The sequence below is a fragment of the Colletotrichum scovillei genome, assembly GCF_011075155.1.
Source record: "Colletotrichum scovillei strain TJNH1 chromosome Unknown Contig00007, whole genome shotgun sequence".
In the NCBI taxonomy this organism is placed as follows: Eukaryota; Fungi; Ascomycota; class Sordariomycetes; order Glomerellales; family Glomerellaceae; genus Colletotrichum; species Colletotrichum scovillei.
Window position 1 is genome coordinate 983190 of NW_023336265.1, and position 18218 is coordinate 1001407.

At 52.1% G+C, this 18218-nt stretch overlaps 1 protein-coding gene across 1 annotated transcript; it reads left to right on the plus strand.

The window, feature by feature from the left end:
* Window positions 1-1716: 1716 nt before the first annotated feature.
* On the plus strand, window positions 1717-9331 carry HER10_EVM0003517 (NDT80/PhoG like DNA-binding family protein). The gene is made up of 4 exons (XM_035482928.1): window positions 1717-3598; window positions 5800-5864; window positions 6495-6683; window positions 6791-9331. Exons 1-4 carry the CDS (start codon window positions 3359-3361, stop codon window positions 8298-8300), a joined length of 2004 nt encoding a protein of 667 aa, XP_035331357.1. The 5' UTR covers window positions 1717-3358; the 3' UTR covers window positions 8301-9331.
* Window positions 9332-18218: the final 8887 nt, after the last annotated feature.

Consider the following 18218-nt stretch of genomic DNA (forward strand, 5'->3'; position numbering starts at 1 on the left):
TGCTGGCCGTGGCTCCGGCTGTGTACAGCAAAGTGTCCAACACGCAGACCCTGCCCTGCTGGACTGATTCTTCTCCCAGCGGATATCAGGCCATAGGTCAACCGGCCAGTCCGGTGGCCCAAAAAGACCCGGAAATCAGACTTCTGAAACAACGAAGTTGGTTCCATGCCTCATGTATGGTGGCGCGCGCATCAGGTACAATTGTCTAGATCTTTCTGGACTAGTCAGCGGGAACCTGCACAAACGACTTGGTCAGCTAACGCATTGGCCTATATTGAGTCTGCACTTTTGAACACGAGGCGCAGAGCCTATCCTCCCGACACTAGAATTGACGACCTCAGGCAAAAGATTGGCCGGTCCGTACCATCTTTGGGTCAGTTTGGAATTAGCTTTGCCTGCTTTTCTCCCATTCTCGGGTATTGCGACATCCCATTGGATCCTCACGAAGAGGCACGGCTCAAGTTTGTTCTAATCCTGCATTGTCATGCTTCGGCTCCATGGATGATGAGTTCGGTCTTGCCAGCCTCGGAGAGGCGTTCAGTATTCGTACGGTCACTCAAGCCGCTAGTCAAAGTAAGCGCGGACAGTCTAAGAACACAGCGCCGTGGAGAGAAATGGTCCGATGGCAAGCTGTCAACCAGGTTAAGGCGAAACCCTATTCTCATCGCACGTGTCATGTGGCGAGCCTGTCTCTGCCGGCCGAGACACGTCTCTGCAAGTCGAGTCTGATCATGGTTCATCAGGACCGATTCTACGGCAGCTCGAGCGTTGTGCTCATAGACAAGCCACCAAAGGATGCTATGTCGCATGGGCGGTTTTAGGGCCGAAAGCTACGTGGTGGATCTTCAACAAGACCACGACTTTTGCCAAACGTGTCTTTGGTGTGGCTGTAGAAGACGTGAGGCTGCCTCCGCCATCCCCGTCAGCCTAGACTTGAAGTTCTCTGGCTGCATACAATTGTTCCGATGACACGAGGTCAGAGCTCCTCCAGAACGAATTCGCTACTATCATCTTTTTTTTCCAACCAATCCAACGACACTAAACGCAGGGTGTCGGTCAAATCTGGACGTCATGCCAACACCTGGATCTCAATGGCCGGGATTGTCCGCTAAACGCCCAAGGTCTCCTTTCGCGACAACTGCAAGCTGCCGTTGATAGCCTTCCTCGTTGCCAAGGGCAAATCCTTTCCCTATCTGAAGGGGTTGTTTGTGGCGTTTCATCCAGGCCCTTGATGAGCGGGTAGGTGCAGAATTGCTGCATGGAAGGAAAGCTCAGCGAGGCTTGGAAGGCGTCGTCTTCCGCTCACCAACCGAAGGACCTCGACTGACCCGGCTACACGCCGATGCAGGTCAGTAGATCCTCCGCTCCTTGGTTCGAAGAAGGCGCCTCGATCTAAGCCTGAATCCATCTGTTGTATCATGTACAGACAGACTATGGTGATGGAAACGTTGCTTGGGCTAAGAGTCTCTCACCATCAGGCTTGAGCGCTTGTCAGCTCGCGGATTGATGAGCGGTATAGCATCATTCCACCTTGATTGCACCCTTAGACACGGCCACAAAGACTTGCTTGCCTCAATAGCCCCATGGACCTGGGCCATTGAGAAGCTTGGCCAGCGGCAAAGTCGAGTTGTACAGACTCCCACCCCCCCTGACCAAAATACCTCGACTTTGGCCCTAGCCGGCTCCCGTTACCTTTGCTTGACGGCTTGGCGATGGGAAGTTTTCCTACCCTGCGCATTCGGTTCACACGCCTGTCATCGTATTCTAGCAAAGGAAGCACCAAAGGCAGGCAAAGCACGTCTTTTCGAGAAGTCGACCGGGGGTTCTGGGAGCTCTCCGCAGTGCTGCACGACTGAATGTCTCTTTTTGCCGTTGTCTCAGAGACTGCACAACCAATTTGCTGCTCGCGCGCGGAGGCCCCCGCCTTACCTCTTTCCGATATTGTATATTGTATCCATTACATCTTGGGCTTCTAGGACATCGGCCGGACCTCTGCTTGCGAAATCCAGCTGTCTGCTGCTTTTTTGTTTGTGCAACTGTCCCCAGCAGTCAGTCGCAGTTGGAGCCTCCAACCCATCTCTGTCTCTCTGTGCAATCTTGAGCCAGCCACATCTGGGGTTTCTCTGGCAGGGTATATAGATACCTTGCTTCCAAGATCCTGCACATTTTGGGCCTCTCGTAGACACTTCGACTTAGACAACTACATCTCCAGAACCGAGACTCCTTCGATATCCATCCAGAACGAATAGAAGCTATTGGTATCGACTTCTCAAGTTACTGCACCTTCCTCGCATTACGGCCTACAACAATTCACTTCGAAAGCCTATCCGATACTCGGACAGACAAGACATTGGCCAACAAAAGTCTAACATCTGATCAATACGAAAAGTTGGAACACGAGAGAATCGTCATATAGTACGTGGAAACCGCAACTCTTCCTCCTTTCCCCCTCGTGAACTATCACTAGGTCTCTTTGGCGCGATGCTCCCTCTTCGTAAGTTGTGGGTGGCCACCCAGGGCGATTTGCACCAGGGTTCGTTGGCTAGGATCCATCTTGCCGGTTCCCCCACGTCAGAACCTGATTCGCGTTGATTGAGGACGGGGACAATCGCTGGCTTGCTGGCCATTGCTGATGAGGCAGCTGCACAATCTGTCGCTGAAAGATTAATGAGAACTAACTCCATTTCAGGTACCTATAGCAATCTGTCGTGCTCTTCTTCCTGCGAGTAAGTAAGACCGCGTTCTCCATTCATCAACTCGTGTGGAGGAGAACGACCCAGCCAGACCATCTCCAACAAGGAAAGCGCAACCAGATAGGCGGGAAAGACAGCGGCTTGATGTGCGCTGCATGAGGCAGTCTTGGAATCCGCGCAGAGGATTTGTCAATGTTTACGGCACAGCTGTAACGGCGTGATGCTGTTCTTGCCCTACCCGTGGATCAACAGCGGTGTCTCTAACACGATCGATCGATCATGCTGGAGCGGTGGGTGATGCGCTCATGGGTCAAAAAGAAACGGCCACGTTTGTTTCTGACAGAGACGCAAGTTGGGTCCGTTGCTGACGGCAGAATTGAATTGGCTAGGTCAAGCAGGATAAAGAGCTGCACGCAAACCCTTGGCATGACAGGGGCACTCTTGGAGAGTCAACCGGTGAGTATTGAAGCCCCGTGAGCCCGCGTGGAGCGTTGGGAAGAGTTTCTTTCGAGTCGATTCTTGGAGCCGAGCGAAGAGGCAGAACAGTCTACAAGACGAGCATCGCGGCAAATCAAGCCAGTACCTACCGAATATCTGAGAGGGAAAAGCAACAGAAGCAAGTCAGTGGAAAAGGATTGGTTGAGTTTGTCGGGTGTGTTGGTGGGATGGTTGGGCTGGGTTGGTTGGAAATGGAGCCAGGATGTTTGTTATGGGAACATTGTGTGCTGACAGTTGCGTTGTCGAAACAGAGGATCGAGGAACTGGGGCGACGAGAGCGCTGTTCCAGCGCCAGCACCAGCACCAGCGCCAGCATCAGCACCAGATCACCGCCCCTCTACTACGGCACGACACCCCTCGTGGCCGGCACGGACGACCGTCGTATGAATCCTCAACAGCTGCCAAAGGTACCGTATTATCCGTCATCCTATTTCTGCCCCGCCTCCTTCCCTTCGGAATCCCTCCCTTTTTCGCGGCTCGCTTGCTTCCCTTCAGGCTTATCCAAGAGAGGGGGGGAGAACTCGTTATGGATACAATGCTCCTATCCTGGTTGGCCTGCCTTACCTGATCGAACAACCATAACAACCCCCTGCAATGTCACTTTTACGCTTCGTTCCCGAGCCCTCTTCCCTTCCGTTCCCTTCTTTCCCTTCCCATTTTCTTTACATCGAATCGCAACGGACGCTGTGCCCTACGGATACTCAGTACCCGGAAATCGAAACGAAAAAAATCGGCTGGAGTAACAATTGCGGCGGATGCTGCAACATACCAACAACAATAACAACAATGGACCGGCATGTTCATCAACTTTGATTGATTAAATCGGCCAGGAACCCGTCCATCGGTCGGCGGATGGGGTCGGATCTGCTGCACAGCTACCTAGCTCATCAGCAGCACATTTACGATTACGATCCGGCACAAATTAGCATTATCGGCAAGACGAGACATTGCAAGACAAGACATTTTACGCACAGGACAAGACGGGCGAGACAGACGCGCAGAAACCAACAACGCCTTCAACGGGTGGCGCAGGCAAGGAAGGGCGGGCGAGTCGAGGGCTGGTCCACGCCCAGATCCACGTTCCTAGCCACGTCCCGACGGCCTGATCCTGTCCCGAAGTACGGACAGGCAAGGAAGCGGGCCGAGTGAGGCTTTGCGAAAAGGTGCGTACGCGATTTGGCTCTCATTGCTTTTTCCAATGTCTCTCCTGCCTTGCACACATTCGTCGACGGCACTTTGAGTTCGTCTTGTTTCTCGTTTTTCTTCCCTCTCGCCATCTCAAATCACCTGCCTCCCCTTGGAATTGCATGCAGACCAGACAGAGCAAGAGGAAGAAGGGGGAAAAAAAAGCAAGGAAAACAGAACAAGGTTGAGGGAAGAGAGCAGAGCAATGCAGCAGAACAGAGCACATTTGGGCGCCCATTCGAGGACAACCAACATGCATGCAATTGTTCCAGTCGCATGCTTTTGTGCTTTATTCGTTTCTTTGCTCTCTCTCACACTCTGTCGCTCTCCTCTGGGGCCTTGAACTTCCATAGGCCCATCTGATGGGACGAGGAACATAAGACTCGGAGACGATTGGTACTACCACCAATACCACTACCACCATCAATGTCTTGTCCCCCGACACTCAAATGGCGCGCTGCTGGGGAGGGGGCATCGCGGTGCCTCTCACTCATTGAATCACTCACTCGCTCACTTCTGGGTTGATGTGAGGTATGCCAGCCGGGCGTGTGAGCTTGAGAGGGAGATGTGAGCATGCAGATAAGTGTGTGTATGAGTGTGTCTGCTCTGCAAGACTTATCACTTTGGCCTGTCGGCAGGCTCGCTCATCTGCAAGTCATGCAAGCAAGTACACTGTGGTGCCTGATGGTACTGGATTGTACCGTGTCTTTCCCATGTTGCCTCTTCTCCTCTCTCTTTCTCTCTGACGCTCTCTCACTCTCACTCTCACTCTTACTCGCCCACACACACACACACACCACACCACACGCACACATACACACACACACACACACACACCTTCCCTCTCACTCTCCTTCCCTCTGTTTCTGTCTGTCTCTGTGTCTCTTAGCCTCTCTTTCTTTCACTCAGTCTCTCTCTCTCTCTCTCTCTGTGTGTCTCCCTTCCCCTACTGCTGTCTCCCTCTTCCCCCTCTGCTTCTGCTGCTCCCGCTGCTGTTGTTCTTCTGCCGCCGCCGCATCCACTGTGTCTCCTCATCGGTCGGGCTCAACGAGACCGACCAGGCCCAGACCGGTCAGCCCCAATACCAGCACCCACCCCCTCCCTCTTCTACCTCATTCTCAGGCTAGTTTATCGCATGTTACCTCCTTATGGGAAGATGTCTCTCTTTGGCACGCCCAGCTAACTATCGCCCATGATTGCGCCGCAGGTCACTCGCTTGTCCCCTCTGTCTGCTTGTCTGTGGCGGATCACGCCTGAGGCGTCTCGCCCCCGCAACACCCACACAGCTCCTCCCCCGGCTACTACTCCAGCAACGGCACAGCTTCCAGATCACTTTGCGAGATCTCATTCTTATTCCCATCATCTTCATTCTTCCAAGAAAGAAGAAAAGGCTACGATCTAACAAGTGCTGCCATCCAAACAGGAGTTCGAACCGTCGACAGGCTATGATTACCTTGACATGCAAGCAGCTTCGAGCAATGACATGCGGTATGTAAACTTCTCCTTGATTTTGATCTCGACTCCTGCCCGGTCCTTGTCTGGACATGGCTTCTGCTTCTTTCTCGGGACTGCAGGATTGTAGTGCTGCGGTGTGCAGGCCTGGTCGGTCATGGCTTTCTTCAGGGTATCCAGTCACTCGGAGCCCTGGTCACAATTTCACCACCGACTTGGCAATCGTACTCCTCACTCTGCGAGCCCTACTAAAGATACAGACTTCTTTGGCTCGAATTCTTCTCTTCTGATCGGTTCTCGGCTCAGCGTCCTAGTTTGGCGTGCCTTGGACGCGGAAAAGACGTATGCAGAGACAAGGGGATCTGATCTTTGCAGCGGCGAAGGATGGACAGGCGTGGGTAGCTGCCTTCTGGCAACCAACGTGCGACTAGAAATCCGCAGGCGTTCCCGCCTATCGCAGCGAGATGGTTGTGCGTCCTCGCATGACCCGATCCTGTATCCGCTGGCCGTTGTGCAACACGCTGCTGGCAGTACGACGAGTTGGTAGCACTGACACTGTGTCTCGCATGCGGATGCGGTACAGCAGTTGTCGTGCCAGGCTCCAACCCTTTTGCTTTGTACAAGCCTCTTCTTTCGGGGAGCCACTTGGGCTGACGAGAACATCAGATACGAACACAACGCCAATGCTTCTCTGTCGACGATCGAAGGCCCGCCACAACAGTCGACACTCTTAAACCTGTTCAATCCACCTATAAGCAACACCACTCCGTACTCCGCTGACGGCGGCTTCTACCATCCAGCCACCTCTCACGTCTACCCCAGCCTGGACGTCGTCAGGCCTCGCCTGGGTTCAAAGTAGGTCGCACACTGTTGCCCCCCTCCGACACGCTACCAGATGGAATCGATCCTATCCTGTCAAGATAGAAAGACATGGTCAAACTCACAGACTTACTTGACAGTAGCACCTCTTCAACGGGTATGGCACATGCCCACCGCTCCACAGCATTACCCCATCCTGGCACACACATCAGCACTCGAGACCAGTATTCTCCAGCGACGCCATCCTTCAGGAGGGTGTCGGAGCACCAGCCTAGATCTCCATCGTACCCGACTGCTCTACGCCGTCACCCCATCTCGCCAACTTCCAGTCCCATTACCGGTTTCACGGCGCCCACGGCTCTGAGGATGGACTCCGGTCACTACCCTTCGTCCTCCTCGAGGGTACAGGCGAGCGTGCCTCCACTGGGCAGCATCAACCCCCTCGGCATTCTCCAATACACTGACGGAAACATGGGGCAAGTCAAGATTGACATACAGGGCAATATCGACAAGGGCTTCTTCCAGTCTGAAGGAGACTGGACCTGCTACAGGAGGAACTACTTTTCTTGCATCTGCTCATTCGGCCTGACCCCGCACTATCCTGGTCAGGGTCTACAATTCACACCGCAAGGCTCGACACAACCGTACTCAGTTCTCGGTTTCGCCATGTCCATCTCTGCTGTTGTTGCTGAGAACGATGCCCATGTTATCGACCTCGTACAGCATACGCCTAAAAGAGACAAAGGTCCCGTCGAGAAACCCGGCAAAGTGCGCCTCCACCCGAAACATCCTCAAATGTCGCATCCTCTCGGCCTCTACCCCCACGATACCGGGATGGGAGGATCGTCAAGACTCGGCGGGTATGATGCCCCAGGGGGATTCGTTGGTCAACAAGGTGGCGGTGACTCGTACCAGACAGAACACACATTTGAGCGCATCCAATTCAAGCAGGCTACAGCAAACAATGGGAAGAGGCGAGCTGCCCAACAGTACTATCACCTTTTGATTGAGTTGTGGGCCGATGTAGGATCGCAAGGCCCGGACAACTATGTGCGGGTCGCCTATCGAAAGTCGGCCAAGATGATTGTGCGTGGCCGGTCGCCAGGGCACTATCAGAGCGAGAGGCGCGCCAGCACAAGCAGCGGGCCAGGAGGCTCGGGCGGGAGCTTCACCGGATACCCCACTAACTCGATCATCGGTCCCGACTTTGGGGCCGCAGGTGCGATGGTCGGAAGCGGATACGGGGGAGGCTTTGACTCCCGGGGAAGCGCCCATTACGGGTCGACACGACACCATCCGGAACTCGAGACCATGCTGCCGCCAGAAGACGCCAAAGCCATCGAGACGACGAAGGAATACCAATATTATCCAGGTCATATTTACGACACGAGCGATTCCAGGGGTGGCGTGGAAATGTTCACCCATAGCCGACACGCGCAGGACAACTTGGTACCGCACATGACGCCAACCTACGATCCTCTTCACGACAGGGTCAAGCGGGATCCTGAGGGGGCGATGTTGCCAAGCATTTTCCAACCTGGGGCACTCGTGTCGAATCAAAGGTGCGGTCCTTTTGAGGGTAAGCCGACGTCGGGTGGGTACTACCCAACAATGGTGCCCCCGTCTGGTGTCAATGTCTCCAACATGACATGAAGAGACATGAACACAAGCAATTGTTACGGATACCAAGTCCGCCATGGTAGATCGCGGTCTGTACAATGAGGAACCCCGCAGCGGTTTTGGGTCCACCAGCAGAAAGAGGACAAACCGTTTATCAGCAAATAGCTGTTTTTCTTTGGGGTCCTCTTCTTCTGTTTTCGTTTTTCGAGGAAATGATGAAAATTTGGCATAAACACGAAGGCGAGATTTTGGCGTATGGGAGCAACACAGGCATCAGGAACACCACTCGATACCCGAACGAGACTGAATGCATCGTTGACATTGAGTAAGCACAACATGGGCAGGGGGGAAAACAAAACAAAGGGATCACGGCGAATTGGCGCGCGGAAAAGAGAAAGATGATTGTTGGTTTGAAATGGGATGGAGGGAAATTTGGCCCCAGCACACCCCGACATTGAAACATTTTGGGAAGGAAAAGTTTGGGAAAAACAAAAAATACATTGTCGGCCAGGGGGCCAAGGGGGGGGGGGGGGGGAGGCGGGACACGGTGAACGACAGATATTGTTAGGGATACCCGCCGCGCATTGTTGTTTTGGGATCTCGTTCTCTATTTTGTTTCCCGTTTATGTTTGGGGTTTCCTTCGTTCACGGCTCCTCCTTCTCTGTTGTAACCCCACCCCCCCTCTCTTTCTCGAAAGGCCATGCGGCGTTGTAATAATGTGAGGATAAGGAACATTCGCTTCAACAAAGACAAAGTTTTTATTTTCCTATCGAGTCGGACATTGAGAGGAGAGAAAGATACCACGGCATGATGGGATATGGAGACTAGTGCTTGGGGGGAGGATGGCGTACGAAGTTTCAAGGCGGAACGGACTGAGTGTAGTTTTCTTCTGGAGGGCCAGGTACTGGGGAAGCAGCGGCGGGTGCCAATGCCAGGTACTTGGTTTGTTTATTATTTTTTGGAGGGGAGATCAATTGTGGCAATTTCAGCTTGAGCTTCTTGACCCTTTCCCACATGTTCTTGTCCTTTGCGGCGAAAATTTTGACAATGTTATCCCACCCCCAAAACATGATTGGTGCCTCTATATGTCTATGAAACTGTGCCGCACATGAATGAGCTCTGAATCTATTGTCCGCTACAGCAGTCTGAATGGACAGAGTGCGAAACATCTCTTTGTTCGTCTTTGAAGAAATCCAGAAATCCCGAAGACGGGTATGGCTGAAATGCGACAGGACGTGCAGCCGCGCAGAAGGGAAGGAAAGGCTGGGCACAGTCCGAGGGGGATGACAGTGGGAAGGGTGGGTGGATGGTTGGATGGGTGGGGGAGGATGAGCATCCCGCCCGTTTTTCCCTCCCCCCCCCCCCCTTGTAAGCTACGAGAAAAGTGCCAGAGAGAATTAGGAAAATGCAAGGTTAAAAAAGGCAAGCAAACCTGGAAATTTTGCGACATGCCTTCCCTTTCTCTTTACCGGTACCCCTACCCCTGCACGAGCTGCACGAGCTGCCTCTGTCGGCTTGGCCCGGAGATCATAGCCAGCCCTTGTTAATTTCCACCCAATATGAGCCCTTCACCTACCCGATGGCTGGCAGACAGGTCTGGCCTACTGTGGTAGAAGGGGGGTGGGGGGTGTGGTGGTGTTTAGTTTGGCACATTCACGGGTTCGTGGGTGGTGTGGTGGGTTTCACGAGGGGGGCAGGGCAGGGGGTGATTGGGAAGTGGAAAGGGGGGGATGAAAAAGGGCCTTGTTTGGGGGGCAGGACTGTCGTGAGGTCCCGCAGATTGCAGAATTGTCTCTTTTCTCTCGTTCAAGGGGGGGAGGGGATGGTTCCATTGGGCCTCCTGTCACATACCTTATGCGAACCAGTTAGAAGAGGAAGAGGGACTGAGGAGAAGGATATGGAGAGATGAAGTCGACGAGAAGGGGGGAATGGATGTAAAGAGGGTACGGGAGGGTATGGAAAGAGAGAGTTGCAGAAGGAGCGTAAACCTTCGTGCAAAAAAAAAGGCAAAGCAAGGCAAATTAGTCGCTGAGAAAGGAAAAGAAGTTGAATTCCCGCCAATATGGTTCTATACGAACCTTGTCGGAACACAGCATGAACGACGGGAAGATGGTCAGAAGAGAGTTGTTCAGGTGCTCTGCTATATCGGAGAGGGTGGGCAGACGGGATTGCGAACTTTGCAAACTTTGCTAGCTGTAAGTGAGAAGGGGAAAGGGGGGGGCTTGGGAGGGATGGGGGAATGATGAGAGAATTTGAGCGATGGTGATGTCGGAAGCCGTTGGTTCATGCGCGTGAACGGGAGACGCCGACGGGTGCATGCGGATCGAGTTTGGTATCTGATTACCTCACTTTCAAGGAGTTGAGAACAATTTGTTTTGGGGGTAAAGTGTGTGGGAGATGATGTTTTCTTTTCTTGGCTCTGTTAGTCCCCGTTCCGCTGGATTGGCTGCTTGGGCTGCTTGGGCTGTGCAAAAGACGCGGCGACCCGTTTGATGTTGGGAGGCAAGGATGTGTGCGTATCTTGGGTGACGAAAAGAGGCTTGTTTCCATCGGATGGTTGGTTGGGTGGATTTGTCGCACGGCGTCAGTTGCGTTCTTGGGCGCCTACCCTGTGATCATCTTTTTTGCGATCTAAGGGTGGCTGTGTCGTTGTGATCGGATGAGAGCCCCAATGTCCCAGTTGTATGGGTGCATGTAGATGCCAAAATTTGGATGAATGATTGTTGTAGTTCTTTTCGGTGTGATGATGTGATGGGATTGATAAAGCGGGATGGAAGGGAAAAGCAAGTTCACCCAGTATCCATACCTACCTTGAGGTATGCAGTAATAATGGAGCCCGGATTAAGAGATACAAGTCCGGTACAGGGTAGTTACGTACCCACCTAGTCTTTTTAAGATGGGGAAGGTGGAGTACGGAGCAGAGTGGTTGAGAGGAAGGCAGGGGATACGGGTGACGGGCTTAGGTAAGGGAAGAAACGGTCGGAATGGCCCGTGGTTGGCAGTCGTGGAAATCGAAAGGACACAGATGACGGTATGCGCGACCCGAATCGCCGGAAAGTGGCAATCTCGGCTGATGCCTCTTGTTACCAAACTCGAAAAATTGCGACAAGATTGGCTTTGTCCATTGTTCGATGGATGGGCAAATAGAAGCGGGTGTAAAACGGCAAGATGAGAAGGCTGGGCAAAAGGAGGGTTGAGATTCGACGTCCTGTACTCTATACCCTAGCCACTATGATACCCGCCATCGCAAGGTAAGGTTGGTGGGGGAGATGATTGTGATTCTGCCCAGGTTTGACAGGCGACAGGGTGGAAGAGTGCCTTCAATGCGGAGGTCAGGTCCGAAAATGCATAACTCGTCTTATTCGCCGTCTCTTCGGATCTTCGGAGCCTGCTTCTCGCCGGTGCTTACCTTGGTGAATGCTCGCTTACCAATGGTCCCCTGTAATTTCCTTCCATAAGCTCGTCGTTGCTTCCCAGCCTCACCCAAGGTAGTTGCTACCTTACCTAAGATCAGATCATGGGTGCAGGTGAGGCAGGCACGTTTGGGGGTTGGTATTTTGTGAGCAAATTCTTGGGAAAGAACTCCACACTTTTTTTTTTTTTTTTTTGGATTGATGTCCAATTAAGGTTTTTGAGTGACATTCTGTGGAGAGAGGGGAGGAAGGAGCTTAGCTAGGAAACCTCGAGTTACTTTTTTTGGTTTTGGTCTAGGGGGGATGGGAAAGGCAGCTTCCGCGGGCGGGCAGAAAAAGAAGAAAGGATAAACTAAGAGGCACGCACGAGTGGCAGACGGGGAACGGAATGGAATGCGAAATGGGCTTGGCTTACCTACTTAGTCTTGCATCTCCGAGACCACTGGGCCTTATCAGCCTTGTCCCTGTTGGACTTAGCACCATGGGCCTGACTATGGTGGGGGGGAGACCAGGACAGCACCTCCAGAAAGAGACGGGAGGGACAAGGTAGCCTAGAGGTACGGTGGGCGGCCGAAGAGGGACCTCCAGAGGTATCTCCGCTAAGACATTTGAGAGGCAGAAATGTCTGAGATATTTTATCATTGCGGGCTTTCAATCCCCGCGTGCCATATTTTTGTCTCTCACTTTCCACCTGTCTCACGCTTCCCCCTCGACAGATTTCCGAGTCCACGCGGACGACTCAGAGGTTTTGTATTGAAAAAACAGATGACAGTGGAGAAAGAGAATGCACGAGAGATAGCATGGATAGCATGTCACTACCTATGTGTTTTGCAACTTAGGTACTCCGTTCCTGGGCATGAGGGGGCTAGCAACTACCTCACCTTAGCTTGCTTAGCACTGCTTAGGTGGGAGCTTACCACCTTAGCTGGGTCCAGGCCCTGCGCGCGCCTAGCTACAGAGACGGCGTCCCGTGGCGGGGATTAACCATCTCAGCCCGGCATATCTTTTAAGTGCGGCCGCTTGCGGCCAGATTAGCTTTTGTTGAAAATGCCACGGCTTGTTCCGTCTTTGGTCTGCGCTAAGATAACTCAACAATCGACCAGCCTTGGCTTATAAAAATTCCAGAAAAGACACGTCGTCGAGTATCGGTGAAATCTGGACGGAAAGTGGATGGGACGAACGGCGTGCTAGGGTGCTGGACAGGGTGCATGGTGCACAGTGCGTGACCCGGTGCTGGTGAGCGTCCATCAGACGGGAGGGTTGTGGTCGGCCTGGGTGCGGGGTACCCTTCACCGAGCACCGAAGGGATGATCCGATGACAAAGATCCATCTTGCATCTCACCTCACTTACCTTAGGTAGCTTACCTTGAGGTACCTAAGGTACTCTTGTCACTTGCTGCCATCCTTGGACTCAGACTCTCTCTCGGACTCTGACACCTTACCTGCCTGACCTAGTCCATCTATACTACCTTACGCCAGCCTTCCAATCTCTTTCTTCCCTGACCATGAGCCATCCTTCTCAATATCAGCCACCATATCACACTTTTACATCCAGAATTGGACTTGAACGTGGTTGTGGACGGAATGCCGGCTTCGATCTCAGACCCTCTCAGAGCGTCATCGATTTCGTACCCTTGCTCCATGCCAGGTCACCTCCCTTTCCCCGAGTCTTACTTCCAGCCTTGCCCTTGTCTCGGCAATATCATCCTGCTGCTACGTTATTCGTCCGCTCTCGGCTAACGGTCTCAGGGCCGCGCCCCATCATCTACCTACTCATTGTAATTTTACCGCTGAATACATCGCCAAAATCCCCCAATTCATCAGGGCATTCCAGCTCCAGCTGGCAACCAAAACACTCACACAGCCCGTCTCCCGTTGGCGTCTAGTGCTAGTAGTAAGCAACTCAATTAGCCCATCTCCACATGTAACTGGAGCCAGTGCTAGCGTTGTACAAACTTTCAATCCTCCTCAGCCTTACCGATATCCTTAGAGATCCTCACATCTGACCCCTCTAAGCCGGCACGTTCGCGCTTCAGGGCTCCTGGGAGGAATGCAACGCCATCCCCCCTACGTCTTACTACATGCAGATCATAACCTCTGGATCCCTTCACCACGCCGTCATCCGCTGACATTGTGACATGGTACCGACGACCTGATGATCACCATTCCTTCTTCTCAGCTGGCATTGCCCACCGTGCCATCCTCTTGCCCTAGTTTTTCACCAAATCCACGAAGTCCGGCCACGCGTCTTTCAGCCAGCGGTAAAGCTTCCGCAAACGAGCTGGGCAGACCCTGAACTGCCGCCACACTGTGTCTAGGGTGATTCCCCTTGCCAAGCTACCACCCGTTCCGTTCCTTGGTCGTCGTTAGCTCGTGGTGGTCATTCGAGTTCCGGCGCTTTCTAGCCGCCGGTCGTTCCTCGAATGTCACGATCATTCTTGGCAAGAGTTGTAGCTCCAGCTTCAGGGACTTGCCGCATAATCCCTGAGAAACTCGGAGCCAGATCCCTGCATCGCGCATTTGCACCGAATCTGCGGATGATACTCTTTTCTGAGCAACAGAGTACACAGGACGTTCCTACTGGGTGCCTCGTCCGTTGATCTGCCTGATCTATTCAATCACCGCTCGATATGCCGTTCTTCCCAGGAACCACCAACAATACGATGCCTCTCGTGACATTTTCACTCAATCGAGAGCCGCTACGCATCGTTGAAGCCGAGCGGATTTACGCGTGAAATACGAACATTCAAGGGGACAGCCACTCTTACGATCTAGGCATGTTCAAATGGGGCGGCAGGGGTGGTGGCTGATTACGATCTCGTCGGGCCGAGGGGTGCACAACAGCGGGCATTTACGGCCTGCGTCATGAATTACTCACTCGGGTTTGCTGCCCTACTGGCAATAGCCCCGTTCCTCTTTTCTTTTTCCATGCCCTCCACGGGCTTACCTAGGGCCGAGAACGGAAAACGTCTTCCCAGTACTCGTTTTCGTTCCCGGTTAGGTCCTCATCCCTCTTGCCGAAGAATGCAACGTCTCTGTGGCTGGATCACGGCTGGGAGTCAAGTGGTGGACCAAGGAAAACAAGCGCCATGTGGCTTGCGGGTTGCCGGCTCCCTCTTTTGAGGGGGGGGGGGAAGGGCTTCGGGTCCGGCTGTATGTGCATCGGAACCTTTCCCCTCATCATGAAATTTCGTGAAGGCATGAGAGTCTCACTTTCATCTGCGCGAATGTGGATCTCCAAACGCGGTGTCTCAGTCCCCTCATCCCTTGTCCCTGGCAATGGGAAGGAAGACAAGACTCGCTCTCTGCTCTGGTGTCTCAGGGAGAATCAGGGGACCCAAAAGGGGGTAGTTCGTCACCTGTCTTTTCAGTCCATCATGGAAATGTGGTCAGATGCCTTGAAGCACCCAAACATCGGCTATTGTGTTTCCGCAAGAGGGGCTATTATCGTATACTGCTAGTTGATGAGCAGCTATGGTGTCAATAGTCAAGGCTGAACGGGGGGCACGACTACTTTATTGCAGCTGCGAAAGTGCGTATGCGGAGACGTCATGCTTCTTAGAGGGGTTCAGTTCAATCTCCTCTTGTCATTTTTTAGTGGGATGTCTCGGCTGCGAGGGTATCGGATTTGTTTTGATATGTCACTGAGGCTTCCTCAAGGCTTTTATGCGTCTTTGGAGATGGCGAGGTCTTCTTTGAAGCTCTCTTCTGTTGTATATGATCTGCGTGCCTAGATGAGGTTGAGCTTCACATGGGTTATTTGATCGGATGATTTATAAGGAATGCATTCATCGTCACTTTGGATTTTGGAGGCAGTTTCTTCCGGAAGATACGAGGACCAAATAAAGTGGGAGGTAGTTAAGTGGCGCAAGAGCCCCAATTACATGGTTAAAGCTCATACAATATAGCTTTTGATATTGCGAAGGATGTGGTATCTGGGCCAAGGGAAGTGTTGGCTTGCCTTGCTTTCAGGATTTTCTCTTTGCATCTTCTCTTTCTTCATAGGGAACGATTTAGATACAGGCCGGTATACTACTCGAAGAACGACATGGCCTATTGAAGAGCAGACAAGAGGATACCGTCAGAATACGTGATTCAATCCGTAGATATATCAAGGTCTACACGTGTAAGGGGACTCTTGATGTGATGACGCTGTATGTCAAAAGTCTCCAGGAAGACCTATAGATGTAAAGATACCTTAACATTCATGTATGGGTCCCCCCCCCCCCCCCCCAACACCATCGAGTTAGATATCGCAGTAGCATGTGCTTGTCTAATCCGGCCAGGAGGCCTGACGACTACTTATCATCCTATAAGTTTCGTTGTCTCTATATCGTTTTATAGAATGGAAAAGCTAGGCAATTGCCCAATTTTCTTATAGGAAGTCGTCCCATCACGGTTCACGCGATTGCAAGATTGTCACTGCCACATCCTGAGAACCCTTTCTTCATTTCTGGCTCCCAGGAAGACCATGGCCAATATTAATTGGCCGGAAGTTTAAAAACAGGTTTCTGTGAATCACGAGACTCATGCGTTCGTGATACTGCTGAGGCGAGAGGGAAAAGAGACAGTGTCAGCATTATCGCATGATATTCTCAAGCATTGTGTCTCAACTCAGCACAGGTCTTCATTTGAAATCACTCTCATAGTCTTGTTGAGGGGGCAGATGAGATTTGGAAAGGGAAATCTTACAGACACGATGCGTCGTGGCATCCACTATAGTACCTAGTAGACAAAGGGAGGGGGGAGCAACTTGAATAGAGTCTGATTTCTTACTGCTGCTGCTGCTGCTGCTGTAAAATTGAGTGTAGAGCATTGATCTGGGAAGACGAGAGATCAGAGCCCAAGCCGAGGTCTTGACGAAGACTACAAAGACTAAAACTTCTTCATATCATCAGGAACCTCGAGGAAGTAGACGTTCTTGAGTAAGATATGCACGATAACCGGCTGTCCATGCTCAACAAAGCCTGCTATACGACAGTTGATAAGCTCTCTAGTACTAGGGGGGTTGAGGAGACTAACCAAGTCTCGGCGAGCAGCAATTTGGACTACATCCGCACACTCCCGGGCCTTTTAGTCCAGCAATCGCTGTATCTGGTGGGCCTCATGCCCTCTGACCGGATGTCTGAGAATGCCTCAAGCTCAGTATTATTGAATACATGAACCGAGGAGCCTAGGCACAAGGTAGAGAGAAGATACTTCATCAATTGACGTCTATGAATTGCCGGTGATGAGGTGCCACGGATATTGAGATTGGTCTTACTGACACTGAGACCTCTGGAGCCTCTCACCTCGTTGCCTTGATGTGACTACTCAGTGTTCCTGTATGGCATGATTAAACGTGAGGTGAAAACATTCATTTCCATCGGCGTTTGTGTTCCTGATCTTTCCTGTGAGCCAGTCCGAGGGGGCAGTAGGTGACTTGCTTTCCACAAACACTCCTTGACTATATTCTGGAGGATAGTCTAACGTCGTCTTTGGTGCAACCTTGTAGTTGATGTCGAGAGCTTTAGAGATTGAGTAAATAGGCTGTGCGTTTGTTGGGGACACCGGCGCTTGTAGGTTGCTCATCATGTTCGTGTAATTCTAACGTCATGGAGCTGGTGCCGACTCACCGTGGCCTGTCTACTCAAGGATGGGGGGACCTCTCGTACGAAACATTATCTGAAGAAGTATTACTATGTCGGACTCTGTAATCTCTACTTGCTAGGTACTTGGAGTCAGGAAACTTGGGTCGCATTTACATACATAATGCTGAGTTCGACTCGTCACCCAACGTAACTGGGTCCTAGGTTGTTGTACCATGACTGAGAACTTACAGCAGCCTTATGCTCTGAAGTCTTTTACGGACTTGGCTCACTTCTAGATGTTGAGAAGTGCTGCCATGTGTGTGTCCAAAGCTCGAGCATAATACATATTGTCATACGTGATGGCTCTTTCAAGATATGTACACCTCGGCGTGAAAAATGAACGAACCTCCGCAAAGACAACAGCAAATCGAGGTCGTTCGCTTTGATTTTAAAGACTGATACTCGTCCCTTTCTGCCCTTTATGTCGAGACAGCCGCAAAAACTCGCCTCAGTAGCCCGCGCCGGCACGTAGAACGACACATCCTCTCATGCTTTCTCAAGGATTTGTCAACCGGGACGTTTCTGCAGCACCGGTCTGGTTTTCAGTTCTCCGGGGAAGCCTATCTTTGTACACTACATTGTCTTGAAACGGAGGGTTTTCCAAGAACAGAAGCGGCGTCGGTATTCGAACATGTATCGCTGTACCAAAATCTGAGTCTCCTGACTTGTCAGCGTGTAAGCAAGCCATTGTGGTCTGCGCAGTAGGCGTCTCCCCTTCCCGTAGAGCATGGGCCGGGGAGAGGGAGAAGTTGCTTCTTTTTGAGAGTTGTGAATTCGTGTGCAGGTTCTAGAACATCAGCTCTGTAGCTTGTTTGTTCTCGGGATATGACCAATATCATCCGGGGCATTGACGGCACGTCAAAGTACCAGCTATAGGGAGATTGAGATACTCCAAAGGCCTCTACAG

Coding starts and splice junctions, on each gene's coding strand:
- HER10_EVM0003517 (XM_035482928.1), top strand. CDS start 3,359: ATGGTTGGGCTGGGTTGGTTGGAAATGGAGCCAGGATGTTTGTTATGG. Junction 5,865..6,494: donor GCTTCGAGCAATGACATGCG/GTATGTAAACTT, acceptor CGAGAACATCAG/ATACGAACACAACGCCAATG. Junction 6,684..6,790: donor AGGCCTCGCCTGGGTTCAAA/GTAGGTCGCACA, acceptor ACTTGACAGTAG/CACCTCTTCAACGGGTATGG.